General features: G+C 47.7%; 2 protein-coding genes across 2 annotated transcripts; one reads left to right on the forward strand and one right to left on the reverse strand.

The window, feature by feature from the left end:
- Nucleotides 1-41: 41 nt before the first annotated feature.
- Nucleotides 42-3,557, reverse strand: PQBP1 (polyglutamine binding protein 1). The gene is made up of 7 exons (XM_030846680.3): nt 3,407-3,557; nt 2,924-3,008; nt 1,458-1,569; nt 1,149-1,261; nt 683-967; nt 427-490; nt 42-256 (listed from the first exon to the last, which is right to left on the reverse strand). Exons 2-7 carry the CDS (start codon nt 2,988-2,990, stop codon nt 100-102), a joined length of 798 nt encoding a protein of 265 aa, XP_030702540.1. The 5' UTR covers nt 2,991-3,008; nt 3,407-3,557; the 3' UTR covers nt 42-99.
- A 68-nt stretch (nt 3,558-3,625) lies between these two features.
- On the forward strand, nt 3,626-7,472 carry TIMM17B (translocase of inner mitochondrial membrane 17B). Its single transcript, XM_030846681.2, has 6 exons — nt 3,626-3,769; nt 4,550-4,649; nt 5,699-5,762; nt 6,684-6,812; nt 6,899-7,009; nt 7,100-7,472. The coding sequence occupies exons 1-6, from the start codon at nt 3,744-3,746 to the stop codon at nt 7,186-7,188; spliced, it is 519 nt and encodes a 172-aa protein (XP_030702541.1). The 5' UTR covers nt 3,626-3,743; the 3' UTR covers nt 7,189-7,472.
- The last annotated feature ends 14,716 nt before the right edge of the window (nt 7,473-22,188 follow it).

The following is a 22,188-nucleotide window of genomic DNA, read 5'->3' on the forward strand; positions in this document are numbered from 1 at the left end:
TCTCAAAAGTGTGAGAGAAGGAAGCACTCAGGTCTCGTGGGCATGATCCACCGAAAAGCTTTTATTAAGAACCCCAGGGTGGGCCGGGCTGGGGAAGGTTCAGTCCTGCTGCTTGGTTCGGGAGGCCTCGGCATTGGCCCGGAGCACAGCCCCCGGGGATGGGTAAGGGCGCTGCTGGAAGAGGGGCCCGGCTGCTGTCGTGTCTGCACCCGTCTTGGCCTCATTCCGCTTGGGGAGTCCTGTTGACCACGTGCCCCTGGGGGTGACAAGGGGCGGGGGCGGGAATGTATAATATGTGTACTGTGGCAGGCACCTCCCACCCACCCACAACTGACAAAGGGGGAAAGGAGACAGGAAGAAAGGAACAGTCAGCGGTGCAGTGAGTCAAGGGGAAAAAGGAAGGGCTCTCGAGGGGTGGTCAATTACCGGGGTGCATCTGAGTACGAACTGGGGTCCATGGGGTCTAATTCTTCATCCTTCCGGCTTGCCACTGCGGAAGTAGGTGGCAGAGTGGGGTCTTCGACGGGGGCACAAGGAGTCCCCGATCACCGAGCTCTCCCATCCCCAGAAGAAATGGAGCCTGAGGCTGCCAGGCCCCAGGCTCAGGCACTCGTGTGAAGCCAAGCGAGGGCTTCCTTACACTGTGCCCCCCTGGTGCCCCCGTTGCCTCACCCCAGCTTACCCTTCTTGCTCTTGGGGTAGGGAGCCAGCTCCTCCCGGCGATGGTGGCGCCGTTCTTTGCCCTCTTCCCGGTCCACCTTGTCATACCCGCGGTCCCGGTCCCGATCCCTGTCCCGCTCTCTCTCTCTGTCCACCTTGTCATAACCACGCTCCCGGTCTCTGTCAGACTTCTCATGGCTCCGTTCTGACTTCTCATGGCCGCGTTCCGACTTCTCGTGACCTCGGTCCGATTTCTCGTGGCCCCGGTCCGATTTCTCATGGCTCCGATCCAACTTCTCCTCAGCATCTGGGGACACGAAAGCCTTGTGACCTTCCTCCTGCCACCTCAGGACCCAGCAGCCTCTGCCTTCAACAGCCTCCTTTGCCTGGGGCTGGGTCTGCCTGGTCTTACCCGCCCTGGTCTTTTACCTGACCCCTCCTGGAGAACTGCAAGAACACTCGAGGCACCCTTGTATCTGCCAACTCACCTGCATTACTGCTCCTGAGCTTCTTGGCAGATTTGGAAACAACGGAGTTGGGATCATGTGGGGACAGCCAGGACACAAGGTCTGTGTCCACATTCCAGTAGTAAGGGAGCCCGCTGCAGGGCAGTGGAGGGAGGGAGGGAGAGAAGGAATGTCAGCACAGATATCCTCTCCTTGTAGCCTCAACTCTTGTCTCCCCGATCTCTGCCTGTACCTGCCCCATGCCAGGACCCTACAGGGAGGGACCCCCAGATGTCTTCCTTTGTGGCCCCCATTTGCCCCCAGCCCACCCCGCTGCATCCCCAGACTCACCAGGAAGGGTCAAACACCTTGTACCAGCTTGGTGGCAGGCCCTCCAACCGGGTAGCCTCATAGTCCACAGGATCATCATCATAGTCCTCGGCAATGATCTCTTCCTCCGGTTCTGGCAGGACAAGGAGGAAAGGAGGACAGCAGTAAGGACCAGAGGGATCCCCATCCTGCAGTCAGGGCCTGGGGAGACACACTCACATTCACATGGACCACGTGTGTGTGCCAGGTCTCAAGTGCCCTAAAAAATATTGCTCACATTCCAAATCCAAGTATCTGAATATTAGGATTTACCAAAAAATTTACCCAAATCTGTTCTGTTTCTGGGTTCAGATATGACATAATGTTACCTGAACTTATCTGGCTTGGCGAATATGAGGTTTCTGACTCCGGTATATTGACTAGCAAGTTTGGATAGCAAGGGATTTATCCAAACGCTTCTCTGAATCTATTCAGTTCCTGAGGCCTACAACTGTTGTCAGTTACTATCAACAGAATGAAAAAGGTGTATAAGTACCTGGACCTCCATAGGTCTATCATAGATTTCACCTATAGCTAACAATGAAATGTATATGTCAGCAACAGCAGAGTGCCTGTCACACAACAGGCCCAAAATAGATGTCAGCTATAATCATCGGTATTGTTAGTAAGATATATACAATCAGCACAGGGCCTGGTACCAACAGCCTTAAAGTAAATGTCATATCAATGATCATTATCAGTATTATTAACCAAAGATCTATGCTTGGCACACAACAGGCTTGTAATAGATGTCACTTATCAATAAAGTGAAAATAAGATGAGTTTTCCAGTACCTGGAACACCCTAGCCCAAACTAGATGCCAGCTTTTGCTATTACTTACAATAAGGTAGAAATACTAGCAACAGCAGCACAGTAGGCTGAAATGATAGATCCTATCATTATTTTATATACTGTTCACCATAATGTGTATGACACTTCAAGTAGACCCAAAATACATGTCAGCTATTGATACGGTGAACAATAAGGTATATATCACCAGCACAGTGCCTGGCTCCACAGTAGGTCTAAAATAATGTTATCTATTAGTATGGTAAAGAGCAAAGTATTAGCATCCTGCCACTGTGCTTGGCCCACAGGAGGCTGCGGTAGATGTCAGCTTCTGTCAACTGTTACTATCCTTACTATTAGATAATTTGTAACCACTTCCAGGGATTGATGGATGGATTAAACTTGGGATATAGAAGACCCAAAAATACACGTCAACTGTCAGTATTATTAAGGATGAAATGTCTATTCCCCGTCCCCACCCGCCTCCTCATATGGTAGGAATGGGTGTCAGGAATACGCATTGTTAACAATGAAATGCCTGCCACCCCACTGCTTGGTGCGAAGTAGGTCCATGCTAGGTATCAAGTGGCAGTATCAACAACAAAGTGCCTGTCAAGCCTGCCACATTGGTAGGCCTATCTGCTCTTAGCTCTCTCACCGGGCTCCAGATGTTTGAGAATGCCTCTCTTGGCCAAGCGGGTCTGCAGCGCAACGGGCAGCGGCATAGCGGATAGCAGACAGACCTAGGGAAGAACAGACAGACCAAAAAACAGCTCAGAGGAGGACTGAATCTGATCTTGTAACCAAGCGCCTCCCCTCAGCAAGTACTCATCTGGACCCCCACCTACACTAGGAGCTGGGCGACAGACCCTACGCTAAAAGGTGGAAGGGATAAATGGCAATATCACCAAAACTCTCACCAACCCTCCTCTCCCGGGCCGGGTGCTCCAGGACCGGGTTCCTCTCCCAGGCCCAGGCTCCGCCCACTGCCACAGGGGCCAAACGCGGCTGCCCCTCGCCCCAGAAATGGGCTCACCCAACTTCCCCCGAAGACTACCGGGTGGAAGGAACCAAGGCGCTGGGATGGGGGAGCAGAGTGCAACACCTCCAGCTCCAAAAAATGCGCCCACCCCGACATTACCAATACAGTCACGCGGGTAGTGGAAAGCTGACAGACTGGCCGTCTCTCTCTCGTCGCTTCTATGAGTGCCAGGACTACACGACTCTCTTCTCCCAAACCCCAGAACGAGGTCCTCTCCCTCCGAGCCTGGAGGAAACTGGGCTAAGCTCAGGCTGCGGCGAAAGGATGACACAAACTTGGCTGGCCAATGAGAGTGCCCCTTGGTCTGACTTCTTCTGGTGAAACGACCCAATCATTGCCCTGGAATAGGTGGAAAGCTCGAACGCCTGTGTGCATTTACGGTGGGGGCGTGGCCCGCCCGCGGTTTAGTCAGACTGCGCGGCCGGACGCCGGCGCCATGGAGGAGTACGCTCGGGAGCCTTGGTACGGCGAGGGGCGCAGGCCTCGGGACTGTTGCTGGGGCGCCACGGCCAGCGGTGGGAGGCGGGCGGGGGAGGCATCGGCCACACAGCGCCACGTCCCAGACTCGGGAGACTCTTAGACATTTGTTGTCTCCTTCTGCTCCCCTCCCCTTCCTCCTACTCGGGCTCCGTTAAGAGGGGCCACAACTGTGTGCCTAAAGGAGAAGGTGCGGTGCAAGGACGAACCACTCCACGTTTCCCTTGCCTTCGTACCTCCCAGTCTCTCTTTGTTAACGAAAAGACACGCTGGTCGAATCCATTCCAGCCGAGGGGGTGGTGCGGTATTGAGCGGTGCTGGATCATCCCCCCGGTCTGCGATTGGTTTTTCCCAGTTGTACGGGTTTTAAAAAAAAAAAAAAGAGGGCGTGGCTTGGTTGGACGTGCTCATTGTGGGAAAGGGGGGTGCGAGCCCGTTCTGCTTTAGTAACAGTGCTAGCTTAACACTTCTGTAGCGCTTATTTAAACTTGCCAACTCTTTGCTTGTTATCAATTCATTTAATCATTGATAGTAGTAAAGCGGTTGATTTCTTGGTTGGCTGCGAAGGGGAGGGGCGGACAGGGCAAAGACTAATATTTTCCCTCCTTCGCACTATTTCTTGCTTAAATGAGGGGGAGAATAATCTATTATCTGAAATTCTGCTTCCCATTTGGGTGACTTAGTCTCTCCCAGTTGGAAAGAGTCATTGTGACATGGCAAGAGGGAGGGCTCACATTAACCCCATCCTCCCCTTCCCGCTTGCAGCCCATGGCGAATTGTGGATGATTGCGGTGGCGCCTTCACTATGGGTGTTATCGGCGGTGGAGTCTTCCAGGCCATTAAGGGCTTCCGCAATGCCCCTGTCGTGAGTCCTGGCCTTCCCTGGGTGGCGCGGGGGTCCTGCCCTGCCCACATGGGATACTGTTCTGAAAACTGCTTGGAGCTGCTAGTCACATGCACTTATTCATTCTGGTGCCTGCTCACCTACTATATGCCAGGCCTGGCTCCAGGATCTGGAAGTTTGGAGGAACTGCAAACATGACCTCTGCCCCTCACCCCCCACCCAACTGGAGCTCCTCTGTGGAAATGCTGTGATGTCAAAAGGGTCATCACCAAAACCTAAATGTGTGTGTGCAAAGCCAGTCAGATTTTACCTAGAGGCAGATTCTGGGTTGGAAGCCTGGATAGAGGGAAGTGACAGGAGTTTAATTGGCAGGAGGAGGACAGCCTTAAAGCTGAGAAAATGCTTTTAATTTAACGTAATCTATTCCCTCTCTCTCTCACTCTCTATCTCTGACAACCCCCCTCCCCTTCCTGGGAGACCTCATCAAATGTCATGACTTTAAATGCCATGCATTTGTCAAGGTCTCTGTAATTTCTCTGTCTAGCCCTGTCCCTCCCCTCATCTCCTGGAGCTCTCTTTCCTGGATCTTTGTCCAGGTTTCTCCCTCTTATCCTCAAGGTCTCAGCATAAATGCCCCCCTCCTTAAAGAGGTCTTTCCTGACCCTTCAGCCACTGTCATAGCTCTTTTTCCTATTTCCTCTAGCGTTCTTATTGCTGTCTGAAGCTGTCTTATCTGTACGCTTATTTAGGATCTGTCTCCCCCACTATAATGTGAGCTCTGAGAGCGTAGGGGCCAGGTCTACCTTGTTTACTGCTGTATCCCTGCACACAGCATGGTGCCTGGCACATAGGTGCTAAGTAATGAATGAATGAATGATTTCTCATCCCAGCTCTTAGAGCACCTATATTGGGGTGCTCCCCAGCCCCCTAGTTCTTGGCCCCTTCCCCACATCTCTACCCCTGCTACCCCTCCAGGTTTCCTGCCCCCATCCCTCTCTTAAAAGCTAGAAACCTTGTCTGCCAGTGGCCTCAACCGGGCTCTGATTCCCTTCCTCCTCACTTTCCTCCAGGGAATTCGGCACCGAATGAGAGGCAGTGTCAACGCTGTGAGGATCCGAGCCCCTCAGATTGGAGGTGAGAGGTTTGGGGAGACAGATGTGATAACAGAGTTGAGCTGGTTGCTCCTTTGAGTCTAGACTGCAAGTTGGGGGTCCAGATTCTAGTCCCACCTCTGCCTGGGACTTCCTGGGGGAGTGATGTTTCCCAGCAATTTCATATGGGTGAGTTCTGGAGTTTAAATCCAGGCCCTGGCTCTTCCCTGCTGTGTGATCTTGGGCTAGTGGCTTTACCTCTCTGAACCTCATCTGCAACATGGGGATGACAAAACAATAAGTTCTGTAATTTATGTAACTTAGGTAGTACTTACTAAGTGCTGGTTGCTCTGTTAAGCGCTTTGATAGTATTAACTAATATAAATTTTCAGAAGTCAAGTAACATGCAGTGTGTAGATCAGGTCCTGGCACACAGTAAGACTTGAGTAAACATTTTAACTATTGTATTGTTAACTGGCTTTGCTAACCCCTTTCCTTCTCCCTGAAACCAAGGTCAGAATTCCAGTTCTGTGTGGTAGTTACAAAGATCAAAGTTGCTCTGTTAAAAGCCATATAGAAGGGAGTTCCCTGGTTGCCTGGTGGTTAGGATTCCGGGCTTTCATTGCCGTCACCCAGGTTCAATCCCTGGTCAGAGAACTGAGAGGAATGAGTGCATGGCGGGGCCAAGAAAAAAGCCATATAGAAGCAGATAAATCTGCCCGTAAAATACTTGTCAGCCCCCTGTGAAGGTGAAAGGAGTGCCGATGGCAATTACAGACAGATTGAAGGAGCTACCACAGAGACAGATGGGGGCTCTCCCCTAGGAGTTTGCCATCTGCCTTTGCCTCTGGGTTTTTCCCCCCGTTCTTTGCCAGAGCATTCAAGCCTTGGGAGTCCCTGGACCCTGAGCCGTATATTCTGGGGATTCCCCACAAACACTAATTAGGCTGTGGTCCCTCAACAGGTAGCTTCGCAGTGTGGGGGGGCCTGTTCTCCACCATCGACTGCGGTCTGGTGCGGCTGCGGGGCAAGGAAGATCCCTGGAACTCCATCACCAGTGGAGCATTGACCGGGGCTGTGCTGGCTGCCCGCAGTGAGTGCCCCATCCCCAGGCCCCAGCCCCTTCCACCCTGTTCTGCCTGCTCTCACCTGTCTCCCTGTGCCTCCTCATTCCTCCAGGTGGCCCATTGGCCATGGTGGGCTCAGCAATGATGGGAGGCATTCTGTTGGCCCTCATCGAGGGTGTTGGCATCCTCCTCACTCGCTACACTGCCCAGCAGTTCCGCAATGGTGAGTTCCTGGTGAAGCTGGCCAGGGAGAGGTGGGAAATGCTCTGCCTTGCCTCCTCCACTCATCTTTATCCAATTCTCCCTGCTCCAGCACCCCCATTCCTGGAGGACCCCAGCCAGCTGCCCCCTAAGGAGGGTACCCCAGCCCCAGGCTACCCCAGCTATCAGCAATACCACTGAGGAAGTGACCGCCTGTCATCGCCACCGTGGGAGCTCCTCCTTGGTTCCCTCCGCGATGATCTACCTCGAAGGGAGGGCTGGCTCCTGGTTGGCCCTGGGACCCTCCAGAGAGGGCCTCTACTCTGTTCCCTTATCCCAGGTTGGGGGTGGGGCACCCCAGCTGCCCTGATGGGTGGGTCCCTTCTCTCTCAGGCACCCCAGCCCCCACTCATATGTAACAAGCTCTCACCCCAGTCCCTTTGCATGGCGCCCTGATCAGTATTTAAAGCCAGTTTTGAAATGCCTATGTATGTACTCCTTGAGCCACCCATTGGAGCTGCTCACTAGGACAAGGGGTAGAGCCCTCTTCAGAGACTTGGGAGCCCTAGGATTTGGAGTCCCACAGAGAGTGGGCTCTAGTAAAGGTTTGTGGGATGAATGTGTAGGAGGGGTAATGAATCCAGATGTGAATAGTACATGAATAAGGGGGCCAAGTGTTGAATCACAAGCAGACGGAAGAGGAACAGGCTTGGGAAAGAAATGAGTGAACACAGGATTGCTGGGGTAGAGGGGTGGTTCAGCATGCGGCACCTCTGACCCCTCTCCCCCATGTCCCCATTGCAAAGACTGGGAAGTCTGACCTCACAGTGAACTCTGTCTTTCTGAATACCAGTCACCCCGTTTGTGAAGATAATTCCCCCTCCATGTGGCCTCACCAGGGACCTGGGATGGAAGTAGGGGTCGGGGAGACCCAGCTTCCTTGAAGACGGTACCCTTAATCTTCTCTTCTGCACTACAGAGAGATTTCTGCTCTGCGATGCTCAGGGTTGTCAGTATTTAAGGGTACCGGATGAGGTTTCGTTTTGGGGGTGGAGTGGGGGTTATGGGAGAGAGATTTTCTCGGACGGACATCGGCTCCAAACACTGTCTCTTGCATGCAAACACCTACATGTGTGGGGCAGACGCCTCCACGGGGGTGCAGGTGGCCTCATGGGAGACACACCAACTGTCCCTTTTATGCAAGCCATTGCAAAGAGGTGGAAATGCCGTCTCATACAAACTCGCTCCCTGGGGGTGCAAATGCGGAGTTCTCAGGCCTCCGAAGGCCCCAACGAGGTCCTAGTGGTCCTCGGAGGTAGTAGAACTGCAACGCTGCTTGATGGACTCAGTGCCAGGCGCACGTAGCAGGCCCCGTGCACACAGCTCTCTCAGTGCCCCAGCAGGGCCCTGCCTCGAACTTGCCGACTCCATGGCCACGCCAGCAGCAGCAACACACTTGCCTGGGTAGGACCGGGATGCCAGTCAGACCCTGGGTATCCCAGGCTGCAACCCTTGTATTTCCAGGCCACTTCCTTTGGTCCCGCCCATTCGGTACACCTAGGCCGCGCCCTTCCTCACCTCCAGGCCCCATCCCCGCTGCGTTTCCAGACCCCACCCTGCTCCTATCAAACATAGGCCCGCTAGCTCTCCTGAGCCTTTTCCTTCCTTGAGCCCTCAGGTTCTGCCCACCTCAGGCTGCTGTGCTGTTCACAGACCCTTTGTCTCCAGGCCCCGCCCCCAGGTCCACCCCCTCCCTATCTTTCAGCCCTGCCCTCTAAGCCTCCTGCAGGCTCAGGTTTCCCGCCCTCAGAAGCCTCTAGACCCTACCTTTTACCGTCTTCAGACCCCGCCCTCTCCTGCTCCTTAAGGTCCCGCCGCTTCGGGAACCTCAAATGCTCGGGCGCCCCGCCCTCCTCCCACCTTTGGGACCCCGCTCGAGGTCTCCGGGTCTGGAAGGCTGTTGGAGCCGTGGGGCCGTGGAACGGTTCATGGTGAAGTTCAGGGCCTTGTGCTCTGGCTCCTGGGGCTGCTGGCTGGGCCGGGCGGGACCAGTACTGGGTTTAGTAGCGGAGGACTGGGCTTCGGCTGAGAGTTGTAGAGCGGCATCGAGTGGTGGTGGGGCTTCGTGGGAGCCTAGCTGCCGCGGCGTCACCCGGCTCCTAGGTGGGGCTGGGGCGTCCGGTGTCGTGCAGGTCTCCGGAGTTGGGGGGAGTTGGGTCCAGGGCGAGTCCTCAGGCCCCGCCCCCTGACCTGACCGCGGGCCTGCTGCTCTTCCCAGAAGAAGGGAATGTGGGGTCAGACCCCGGATGGTTTCCACCGGGGGTGGGGGGGGATTGCGGAGACCCAGAAAAGGCAGGAGACGGAGAAGGCAAGAGTGAAACAAACAGATGGCGAGAGAAATAGGAATTGAGGGACATACACAGGGACATAGAGACACTAATGGACACATAGAGAGGCAGAGAGACATATAAGAAATAAAGGAAAAGAGACAGAGACGAGGAGAAAGGGCAGAGACAGGAAAAGGAGCAAGAAGGAGCTGTTTGAGGGTCAGAAATGCAGGTGGGAAGACCCTCAGCGTCAAAGTGGAGGCCAAGGCGGGAGAGAAGGTGAGGTGGCGGTGTAGAGTTCTGAGCTGGTTTGAGGGGCTGAACCGACAAGGGTTGTCAGGCCAGGCCTCCTCAGGCTGCCTGCCCACTTACCCTCCAGCTCACTGGCCTCAGAGAGGCAGAGAGATGCCCAAACTGCATTCTCTCTCTTTCTCTCTCATAAGGATTTCAGTGGCTCTCCCTCAGGTTCTTCCTTCCGGTCTCCCTCCTCGCCTGAGCCCCAACTCTGCCTCTATGTCTTGATCTGTCTCTCAGCTCTTCTTCCTCATCTCTCTGCTTTGATTTCTCTGGCTGGTGACTCTCACCCTCCCTGAGTCCTGGAGTTTGCCATCCACCTGTCTGCACGCGGTGGGGAAGGGAAGATATTTGGTGGATGAGGAGGGTTAGAGAGGTGGACAGAATCAGAGAAGAGCAAGAGGTTCCAGCCCTGACAGTGGAGTGGGGAAACCCCTTTGTCCACTTCCTCAGGCAGAGACCCTGAGAGGCTGGGGAGAGAGACAAGGGGAAATCAAAGACAGAGAGAAAAGATAGGGAAAGAGACAGATAGCCAGTTTACAGAGACATCAAAGGAGAAATGGAGATGCAGAGAAACAGATACCAAGAGAAAAAGCAGTACACATTAAAAAAAAGGGAAAAGAGGGAATGAAAGTGAGGAGATAGAGACATATTGGGAGAGACAGAGATAGCAAAGAAAAAAAGAGAGAAGCTGAGGGGCAGAGAAAGAAAAAGAGAAGTGGGAGAGAGAGAGAAAGTAAGACAGAAGAGTTGGGTGCATACCTTACTCTGAGTTGCTGGTCTGAGTGTTCTCATTTCCCCTGTTCTCTTAGTGGCAGTTGGATAACAGGACCTGGCTGGGCAGGACAGCCCTCATAGCTCCACCCCTACCATCCCAGGTCCTCCAGGGGGGTGGGAGGGCTGCCTTCCCCAGGGATACACCTTTAGAGATCTACGCTCCGATGTTGGGACCTGGCAACCATCTCAAGGAGCCCATTTAGGGCCAACCTCTGGAACTGACCGATCGGGGCCATCTCCAGGGGATCTGCAGTGTCATCAGATTACCTGCAAGCCTGTGATCACTTCGGATATGCCAGTGATCACTTCGGAGGTGACAGAGGAACCTTCCTTTCCTTACGCTCATTATACATATGAGGAAACTGAAAGCACAAAAAGGTAAAGCAACTTGCCCATGGTTATACTGCCTGAAAATGGCAAAGCTGGGATTTATAGTCTTATTTACGGTGTATAGAGTTTCAGAGGTCACTTGGAACATGATTTCCGGGACAACACATTATCCATCCTAATTATGGGTGTTACTTGAAGGTTTTCATGGATGGTGTGAACTATTTTTTTTATAAATTTATTTATTTTTATTTATTTATTTTTGGCTGTGTTGGGTCTTTGTTGCTGTGTGCAGGCTTTCTCTATTTGCGGCGAGCGGGGTCTACTTTTTATTGCAGTGCGTGGGCTTCTCATTGCGGTGGCTTCTCTTGTTGTGGAGCATGGGCTCTAGGTGCACGGGCTTCAGTAGTTGTGGCACGTAGGCTTCAGTAGTTATGGCTTGCAGGCTCTGGAGTGCAGGCTCAGTAGTTGTGGCGCACAGGCTTAGTTGCTCCTCGACATGTGAGATCTTCCCGGACCAGGGCTCGAACCTGTGTCCCCTGCATTGGAAGGCGGATTCTTAACCATTGCACCACCAAGGAAGTCCTCTAGAGTGGATTTCTTGAGTGGAGTTAAACAGTAGCAGCAAAACAGGCTAAAGTGTGTTTGAAGAGAACAAACTGCCCCAACTGTTAGCTCCCATTCCTGATGGGCTGGGTCTTGCTGATAGGGTTGCAGTGACTTCAGCAGAAGCATTCTCTGAGGCCAACAGCCAATTTTTACAAGATCGAGGTTTGGGATTTTTTTTTTAAGGGAAATGTGAGAGGACCTATAGAAAGAAAGCTACCTTCTGAGGTATTTAAAAGAAGAGCTATTGCATTTTTGTCAGTTTGAGGTAGGCGTGTGAGTCTGCATGAGAGAGAGAGTGAGAGAGAGAGATCGAGATCCAGCAATCAAATTCATAGTAGCTGTAGTCTGAGAAAACACACAAGATAGTTTCGTTTTTCCCCTAAGTGACAGAGGGAATCCATAGCGGGTCAAAAGTAACAGGGTGAGAGATATTTTACTTGGTTACTAGAAGGTGTCAAGGTACAGTAATAGTCAAGATTAATAGTGAAGTAAAAAGAAAAAAAGGTGCTGAAGAATCAGAAAATTAATCTTGTTCTGTCACCTTGAGCAGAAGCCATCCAAGTCTGCAGTCATCAGCTTCTGGAGAATTCCTAAGAATCCTCAGTTTGAAGCCTATTAATAAGGTCTTTTCCGCTGAGGCTCAAGGGCAGCTTTCCCTTTGATCATACAGACTTTTTTGGAAATGCAGCTTGAACCTGTTATGGGGACATCTGGAGGCATCACACGAGTCTCTAGTAGTATGAAGTCATATTGGCCTGTAAGAGGGTAGAATCTAGGATTTGAGGTGCAATTACAAAACACTTAGGGTAGTCTGTTATTAACTCAGAAGTAGCTAACTATAGGTGGTCCCCAGAGGGGTTAGAGCTTATTGCCATCAAGGCTAATGGCAATACTTTAGTCCCTGGAAGTTTGAGGGTTAGGGTTAGAAGTTTGTTGATTTTACTTTCCAAATTCCATTAGGTCTCTCCACTTTTTCTGAAGATTATAGGTGATAATGGCTGTAGAGTTTCTGAGGAAGTTAAAACTTTACAGAGTTTTTAAATAACAGAGTTCTTTAAATAAGTGCAATGCCTGTCCCTGCTACTGGAGAGGTAAGTTGAGTCGGGAATACAAAGGCAAGCAGTTTCCCTACCTTTACAGTGATAACTCTCTGACCAGTAGGAAAAACTCAGTTCACCTGGAAAATAAACCACAGCCAGAACTTGCTCATAGCCCTTTGGAGGTGTTCAAAAGGGCCTCGAGCTATTGGTTTCTATCCACACCCTACCTTTTCAGTCTTTGTCATGATTGTTATGGGGTGTGACATGCAAGGGAACCATCTCAGCAAGACCCTTAAAGTTACCCCATCAATGTTGGTTCAGTGTCAAGGCCAATTTTTCTCTGCTATTGTGGCTATTATCATGAAGCATTTTTGTTAACCTCCACTCTTCTTATAGTGATCTCAAGTGTCAATTGGAGAAAAAACACACAACATAAGAGCTGTCAGTTGAGTTTTATTCAGTGTTTCCGAGAACTGGGAACTGCTTCAAAGAGGTAGGGGAGGGACTAGTAAATGTATAATTTTTTTGGCTGGGAAATACATGTACTCAAGCATGCATCTTGGCAAGAGATTACTGCTAATCACACACACACACACACACACACACCCCATATCTCTCTCTCTCTCTCTCACACACACACACACACACACACACACACACACACATACATACCCCATATCTCAGTTAAGGATTTTAGTGCTTATCTATATATGGGAAGATGCAAGAATCTGGGGTCATTGAAATTCTTCTTTAGATATGCATCTTAACTACCTAGGGGCCCATATATCCAAAACATAGAATGTTTCCCCCTGAATTCCTTTCAGGGTATACTCGTAGGTGAGTGATTGCAACGGCTAATGACTTAATCCTCGTAGAACTGGAATGGTAGGCAGCATTCTTTGTTTACACAAGTAATGGAAAGCTATATAGAAATTCCTTCATTTGTTGTCCATTTTGATAAGGGTTTTATAGTGGCTTCAGATGAATATGAAATTATCACTGTAAAAGGCTAGTTACATTTCCCTATGAAAGGAGAAGGGAAGAATTTTGGCTGCAGGAAAATGCGATTTGACATAAACATACTCAAAAGAGAGTTATTACAGCTGATTTAAACAATAATTCAGGCCCTTGACAGTTTTATCAAGGCATACTATTAAAAAATCAGCACTTCTTAATCCCCAAATACAGAAATGAAGAGGAGGGTGTCTCCTATGTTAAACAAAATGATCTCTCTCCTTGAGACAGATAAAACAAGCAAGCTCGGGACTCCTCTGGTGGACCAGCGGTTAAGACTCAGGGCTCTCAATGCAGGGGGCCGGGGTTCCATCCCTGGTCAGGGAACTAGATCCCACATGCCGCAACTAAAGATCCTGCAGGCCTCAACAAAGATCCTGAGTACCGCAACTAAGACCTGGTGCAGCCAAATAAATAAATAAATAAATATTAAAAAAAAATAAAACAAGCTCTTCGTGTGGTTTTTCTGCCCTTTTTGTTGTAAGGAATCTCTCAAATGGACAATCTTGTTCATGGCAAAAGTTTCTCAAAGTGGTTATTTCAATTCCAAAATTTCCCTGGTGAAAATTGCCACTTAGAGAGATAATGTGTTGACATTACAGTGAGAAAACATGAAGGAAGCAAGTGCTTGGCCTGCAAGGGGCACGGTTTTAGACTGAGAAGTCCTCCTGAGAACTGCAGTGTTTCAGAAGGGTGGTGCTTGTGTGACTTGGTGTCTCCAGATTTTGGCCAAAGGCCAGTCATCACTGCTATTGGGCCAGGAATAAAACCCTCCTGATTCTGGGCAGATGAAACTAAACAAAGCAATTCTCAGGGACACAAAGACCAGACTGAGGTACACATAACGTTAAGTTTACCTCAACCCTTTTTTTTTTTTTTTTTTTTGCAGTTCGCAGGCCTCTCACTGCTGTGGCCTCTTCCATTGCGGAGCACAGGCTCCAGACGCGCAGGCTCAGTGGCCATGGCTCATGGGCCCAGCCGCTGCGCGGCATGTGGGATCTTCCCGGACCAGGACACGAACCCATGTCCCCTGCATCAGTAGGCGGACTCTCAACCACTGCGCCACCAGGGAAGCCCTCTTGTGGATTCTTTAAGATTATCCATGTACAAGATCATGTCATTTGCGAACAGAAGTGATTTCACTTCTGCCTTTCCAATATGAATCCCTTTTATCTCCCTTTCTTGCCTAATTGCCCTGGCTAGCACCTTCAGCACAATGTTAAATAGAAGTGGTAAAGCGAACATCTGTCTTAATCCTGATCCTTGGGGGAAAAGCTTTCAGTCTTTCACCATTAAGTATGACGTTAGGTTCTTTGGAGCATTCTCTGCTGGGTCTTGGGGTATGTGGATGGATTGGCTGTCTGATGGGATTGGTAACCCCTTTTCCATCCAGGATGGGTGGCTCCAACCACCTTCAGGAAAGGCGTTCTAGTTATCTTTCCTTTTCTTCTTTCTTTTTTTAAGAAACTATTTAATTTTAAAAATATTTTTGGTTGATTTTTGCACAATGAAGTTTCAGCTTCTCAACCTTTTCCCCTGCCCAGGGCTGCGGACCCAGACTGGCCTGGATCTGTAGTCCTTCTCATTCCCACGTCCCTCCCCCCACTTCCTCCAGGGTCTGTCCACTTGTCACTGTGTTGTGCTGGGGATTGGCACCGAGGTGGCATGAGATTCCACTTGTGTAGAACTTTGTTGAGTAAAGATCAGTTTCTTGTGACAAAAAAAAAGAAGTGTGATATTAGCTGTGGGATTTTTGTCCTTTATCATGTCGAGGAAGTTTTCTTCTACTCCTAGGTTGTTGATGATATGTTGATTCACGATAAAAACATATGAAGGGGTGTTGAATTTTGTCAGATGCTTTTCCTGCTTCTGTTGAGTTGATCGTGTGGTTCTTGTACTTTATTCTATTGTTATGGCCTACTACATTAATTGATTTCAGATATTAAGCAACCTTACATTCCCAGGATAAATCCCACTTGGTCATGGTGTATAATCCTTTTTATATGTTGTTGGCTTTAGTTTGCTAGAATGTTTTTCTTGAATTTAATTTTATTTATTTTTTTATACAGCAGGTTCTTATTAGTCATCCATTTTATACACATCAGTATATACATGTCAATCCCAATCTCGCAATTCATCACACCACCACCCCTAGTTTGCTAGAATTTTGAAGAGGAGTTTTGAGTTTACATTCATAAGAGATATTGGTCTGTACTTTTGTAGGGTTGCCTTTGTCTGGTTTTGCTTTTGGCCTCATAGAATGACTTGAAAAATGTTCTCTCCTCTTCAATTTTGGGGAAGAGTTTGTGAAAATTTGCTATTAATTCTTCTTTAAATGCTTGGTAGAATTCGCCAGTGAAGTCATCTTGATCTGGGCATCTCTGTTGGAAGTTTTCAAATTATTGAGTAATTAATAATTAATTTAAATTATTATTCATTAATTTCAATAACATACAGAGACTTTGCTCCAATATAGCTCTGTTCCTTTTCTCCTCCTTTGCCCTATTATCATTAGGTAAATTACATCTTTATACATTATAAGTCCATCAACAGTTTTATAATTATTGCTTTATGTATTTGTCATCTAAATCAGATAACAGAAGAAAAGAGTTAAAAAATACATATTTATACTGTCTTTTATATTTACCTCTGTAGTTACCTTTAGCAGTGTTCTTTGTTTTTTCTTCATGCAGATTCGAGTGACTACCTGGTGTCCTTTCTTTTTTTTTGCCGCGCCAGTGCCTGCAGGATCTTAGTTCCCCAACCAGGGATTGAACCGTGTCCCCTGCAGTGGAAGGGCAGAGTCCTAACCACTGGACCACCAGGGAAGTCCCCTGGTGTCCTTTCAATTCAGCTTGAAGGACTCTCTTTAGTATTTCTTGTGGGTCTGTTTAGTGATGTTTTTGTTTACTAAACAAAATGTTGTCACTTTCTCCCTCATTTAAAATTTTTTTTAAAAATTGGGACTTCCCTGGTGGCGCAGTGGTTAAGAATCTGCCTGCCAATGCAGGGAACATGGGTTCGAGCCCTGGTCCGGGAAGATGCAACATGCCACGGAGCAACTAAGCCCATGCGTCACAACTACTGAGCCTGTGCTCTAGAGCCCAAAAGCCACAACTACTGAGCCTGCGTGCCACAACTGCTGAAGCCCGTGTGCCTAGAGCCCGCGCTCTGCAACAAAAGAAGCCACCGCAATAAGAAGCCTGTGCACCGCAACGAAGAGTAGCCCCCGCTCGCCACAACTAGAGAAAGCCCGCGCCCAGCAATGAAAACCCAACGCAGCCAAAATAAATAAATTTATTTAAAAAATTTTTAACTTGTGGTAAAATACATATAACATAAATCTACTCCTTTATTTTTAAAGGGTATCTTTTCTGGATATAGAATTCGTGGTTGACAGTCATTCCAGGGATTGGACCCGGGGCCTTGCCAGTGAAAGCACAGAGTCCTAACCACTGGATCACCAGGGAATTCCCTCTTTAAGCACTTTGAATATGTCACCTCCCTGCCTCCTGGTCTCTATGGTTTCTGTTGAGAAGTCAGATGTTAATCTTCTTGTGATACACTTGTACATGATGAGTCATTTTTCTCATGTTGCTTTCAAGATTTTCTCTGTCTTTAGCTTTCAACAGTTTGACTACTATGCGTATAGATATGGATCTCCTTTAGTTTATCCTACTTGGTGTTTGTTGAGCTCTTAGATGTATAGATTCCTGTTTTTCACCAAATTGGGAAGTTTCTTGTCATTGTTTGTTTTTTTTTCTTTCAGTTCACGCTTTTGCAATTCTTTCAGAGATGGTTTGTACATAATAATCAAAATTGTAGATACCCTAAAAGATCTTTATTTTGCCCTCATACTTGAATACTAGGTTGACTGAGTAAAGAGTTTTAGCTTAAAAATTGCCTCTCATAGCTTTTAAGATATTGCACCATTGTGTTAGAGTACTATGCTGACTGAGAAAACTCCGATACTCCTGTAATATTTTATGTGACCTATTTTACATCTTTTGAAGCTTCTTCTTTACCTTTGGAGTTCTAAATTTCTCCAGGATCAATCAATCAATTAATTAATCAGATACAACATGCATACTTTATGTTGGACATAGTGACAGGGGGATGCAGCCATGACCATTACAGATGGCATACCTGCTATTTATTTATTTATTTATTTATTTATTATTTATGGCTGAGCTGCATGGCTTTTGGGATCTTATTTCCCTAACCAGGGGTTGAACCCGGGCCACAGCAGTGAGAGAGCTGAGTCCTAACCACTGGACTACCAGGGAATTCCCCCTGCTCTTATTTATAGAACTTTCATTCTAATGGGGGAAGGAGGTAAACAACCCACAAATATATAAATACAGGTTGCACTAAATGCAATAAAGGGAATGAACAGGGTGTAATGTTAGAGAGTAATGTCTGGAGGACAAGGCTGATATTTATACAAGGTGCTCAAGGGAGCAGCTGATTCTAAATAAGTATAGCATTTGCAAATGCACTGAGGAAAGGAGGATGCATGTTGAATTTTCAGCATCAATATTTCATAGCCCTTAACTTCCCTTTTCCATTGTCTATCTCTTGGTCTTTTTGGATCCTCATACTTGAAAGACTTTTTCAAAATTATTTTTCGAATTACTAATTCTGTTTTCAGTTATGGCCATTCTATTTATTCAGCCCTGTGTCTGCCGATTGCTCTTTTCATAGCAGCCTCTTTTTTTCTTTTTAAAGACTATACTTTTGGGAATTCCCTGGTGGTCCAGTGATTGGGACTCGGCTCTTTCACTGCCAGGGCCCAGGTTCAAACCCTGGTCGGGAAATTAAAATCCCGCAAGCCCTGTGGTGCAGCAAAGAAAAAAAAAGACTATACTTTTAAAATTTTTAATATTTATTTATTTATTTGGCTGTGCCGGGTCTTAGTTGTGGCACGGATCTTGGTTGCTGTGTGCGGGATCTTCCTTGCAGCATGCAAACTCTTAGTTGCGGCATGTGGGATCTAGTTCCCTGACCAGAGATTGAACCTAGGCCCCCTACATTGGGAGCGCAAAGTCTTAGCCACTGGACCACCAGGGAAGTCCCAAGACTATACTTTTTTTTTTTTTTTTTGCTGCGTTGGGTCTTCGTTGCTGCACGCGGGCTTTGCTGTAGTTGCGGCGAGTGGGGGCCACTCTTCGTTGCGGTGCGTGGGCTTCTCATTGCAGTGGCTTCTCTTGTCGCGGAGCACGGGCTCTAGGCGCGCGGGCTTCAGTAGTGGCACGCAGGCTCAGTAGTTGTGGTTCGCGGGCTGTAGAGCGCAGGCTCCGTAGTTGTGGTGCACGGGCTTAGTTGCTCCGCAGCATGTGGGATCTTCCTGGACCAGGGCTGGAACCCGTGTCCCCTGCGTTGTCAGGAGGATTCTTTTTTAAAAAATAAATTTATTTATTTATTTATTTATTTTTGGCTGTGTTGGGTCTTCGTTTCTGTGCAAGGGCTTTCTCTAGTTGCGGCGAGTGGTGGCCACTCTTCATCGCAGTGCGCGGGCCTCTCACTGTCGCGGCCTCTCTTGTTGTGGAGCACAGGCTCCAGACGCGCAGGGTCAGTAGTTGTGGCTCACGGGCCTAGTTGCTCCGCGTCATGTGGGATCTTCCCAGACCAGGGCTCGAACCCGTGTCCTGGCAGGAGGATTCTTAACCATTATGCCACCAGGGAAGTCCAAGACTATACTTTTTTAGAGCAGCTTTAGGTTCACAGAAAAATTGAGAGAAAGATACAAAGATTTCCAATGCTCCTTGCCCCCTCACATGGTCCATTCTTATTTTGCGAGTGTAGTATCATCAATATTTAAGAAGATTCCATACTCCTTTGATTACTTTTGTTTCCTCTCATTCTTTTCCTGTTCCATTTGTTCTTAGTCCTTACGTTTTGTATTATTGGTTATTCTTAAATTAACTCAATGCTTTAAACATACTTATTGAATTCTTACTATATTCCAGGTGTGGGGATGCAATGGTGAAGAGATTGAAGACTCTATCCCCATGAAACTTGCACTGTAGTTGGGGAGACGGTATATATAAAGCATTATAGAGGTAATATGATGAAGGGAAGTGTTAAGTGCTACAGTGTAAAATAAAGCAGACTCTAGAGACAGAAAACTTGAGGTAGAAATATCAAGGAAGGCCTCTCTGAAGGGGCGATATCTAAACAGACCAGGATGAAATGAGGGAACAAGGCACATGCAAAGAGAATAGCAAATAGTGAAGAGCCTGAAGTTGTGAGCACACTCAGCATGTATGAAGAGCAGAAAGGAGACCAGTGCAGGTGCAGAGAGAGTGAGGGGGACAGTGGTAGGATGGGAGGTCAGAGAGGTAACAAGGACTAGATCTCACAGGGCCTTGTGGACCATAGGCTTTATGTGGGACCGTGGACTTTAGCTTTTATTCTGATGGGAGCCAGGAGGGAATTCTGAGTACATAAGAGAAATTACTTGAGTTAGAGTAGGATACCTCTGGCTGCTATGAGGAAAAGAAACCATAAGGAGGCAAGGAAAGAAGCAGGGAGACTAGTGAGGGAGCTACTGCAAGGGTCCAAATGACTGATGACAGTGCTGGCAGTGGAGGGAATGAGAAGGGATTGGATTATGGATCTATTTTGAAGGTGGAGCCAAAAGGACTTCCTCAGAGACTAGATGTGGGGGTGAGAAAAAGAGGCATCAAGGATGCTTTATGGTTTTTAAAAGAATGAAATAATGCCATTTGCAGCGACATGGATGGACCTAGAGATTATCATACTAAGTGAAGTAAGTCAAAGACAAATATCATATGATATCACTTTTTAAAAAATATTCATTTATTTTTGGCTGTGTTGGGTCTTCATTGCTGCGCACGGGCTTTCTCTAGTTGCGAGCGGGGGCTACTCTTCATTGCGGTGCGCGGGCTTCTCATTGCGGTGGCTTCTCTTGTTGCGGAGCATGGGCTCTAGGCACGTGGGCTTCAGTAGTTGTGGCGCACGGGCTTAGTTGCTCTGTGGCATGTGGGATCTTCCCAGACCAGGGCTCGAACCCATGTTCCCTGCATTGGCAGGTGGATTCTTAACCACTGCACCACCAGGGAAGCCCCTGATACCACTTTTATGTGGAATCTAATTTAAAAATGATACAAATGAACGTTTTACAAAACAGAAACCGACTCACAGATCTCAAAATCAAACTTACGGTTACCAAAGGGGAAACATGGAGGGAGGTGATAAATTAGGATATTGGGATTAACATATACACATTACTATATATAAAATATATACATATATACTGATTCACTTTGCTGTACACTTGAAACTAACACAACACTGTAAATCAACTATACTCCAATAAAAGTATAAAAAAGAAGGATGCTTTATGGTTTTTGACCTGAGAAGCTGGGTGAATGAGGGACCATTTACAGAGATAAGGGAGACTGAGAGAGGAATAGAGTTTTTGTTTGTTTTGTTTTTGTCTTTGTCATGGAAGGGCAGGCCTTGGAGGCAGTGACTCAATAGTTCGATTTTGGGGAAGTTAGCATTGAGATGCCTATGAAACACCAAAGTGGAAATATTGAGGAGGCAGTTGGATTTTGAATCTGGAGAGGCCCAGGCTAGAGATGTGAATTTGGGACTTACAGTGAATACAGGCTATTTAAAGGAATTAGAGGGACTTCCCTGGTGGTCCAGTGGGTAAGACTCCATGCTTCCAATGCAGGGGCCCTGGGTTTGATCCCTGGTCAGGGAACTACGTCCTGCATGCATGCTGCAACTAAGACCCGGCACAGCCTAAATAAATAAATATACATATTTTTTAAATAAAGGAATTAGAATGGCAGAGCTCTGGAGGAGCTCATACTGGCAATTAAGTGCTCCAGCCTGAAGCCACACAGTCTGCTTCCACTCAGGGTGGACTTCTGCAAAAGTCCATCCTTGCCCCTTGTATTTAGATTGTGGTTCCCTTAGCTCTCTTTTCCATATGGCTTGACTCCATCTGTAGTCTCCTAGAGAATATTCGGTCCCCTGATGGCTCCCTTGAAAAGCACCACTGGCAACATGGATGGACCTGGAGATTATTATACAAGTGAAGTAAGTCAGACAGAGAAAGACAAATATCATATGATATCGCTTATATGTGGAATCTAAAAAAAATGATACAAATGAACTTATTTACAAAACAGAAATAGACTCACAGACTTAGAAAACAAACTTATGGTTACCAAAGGGGAAAGGTTAGGGGGAGGAGGGATAAATTGGGAGTTTGGGATTGACATATACACACTACTATATTTTAAATAGGTAATCGACAAGAACCTACTGTATAGCACAGGGAACTCTGCTCAATATTCTGTAATAACCTAAATGGGAAAAGAATTGGAAAAAGAATATATATATATATATATATATACACATACATACATATATATATATATATATGACTGAATCACTTTGCTGTACACCAGAAACTAAAACAGCATTGTAAATCAACTATAGTTCAATATAAACTAAAAATTAAAGAAAGAATGAATGAAACAGAGAAAGAAGGAAAGAAAGAAAGGCACCACTGAAGATTTTCTTTTCAGGGTATTTTTGGGGTTGCTTTGGGAGAATTTGGGGAAGGAAGGGAGGTATCAACAGATGTGTGTGCTCATTAGACCAATTTGCTACACTCTCCCAGAAGGCTTCGAAATACAGCAAATCAGAACATGTCCCTGCTGTGCTTCAGGCTCACTGGCCTTACTTTATGTGCCATGAATGTGCCATGCTGCTTCTCACCTTAGATCCTTTTCTTGTGCAGTTCCCTCTGCCTGAAATGCTTTTCCCTT

This window comes from Globicephala melas, chromosome X (genome assembly GCF_963455315.2).
Source record: "Globicephala melas chromosome X, mGloMel1.2, whole genome shotgun sequence".
NCBI classification, from domain to species: Eukaryota; Metazoa; Chordata; class Mammalia; order Artiodactyla; family Delphinidae; genus Globicephala; species Globicephala melas.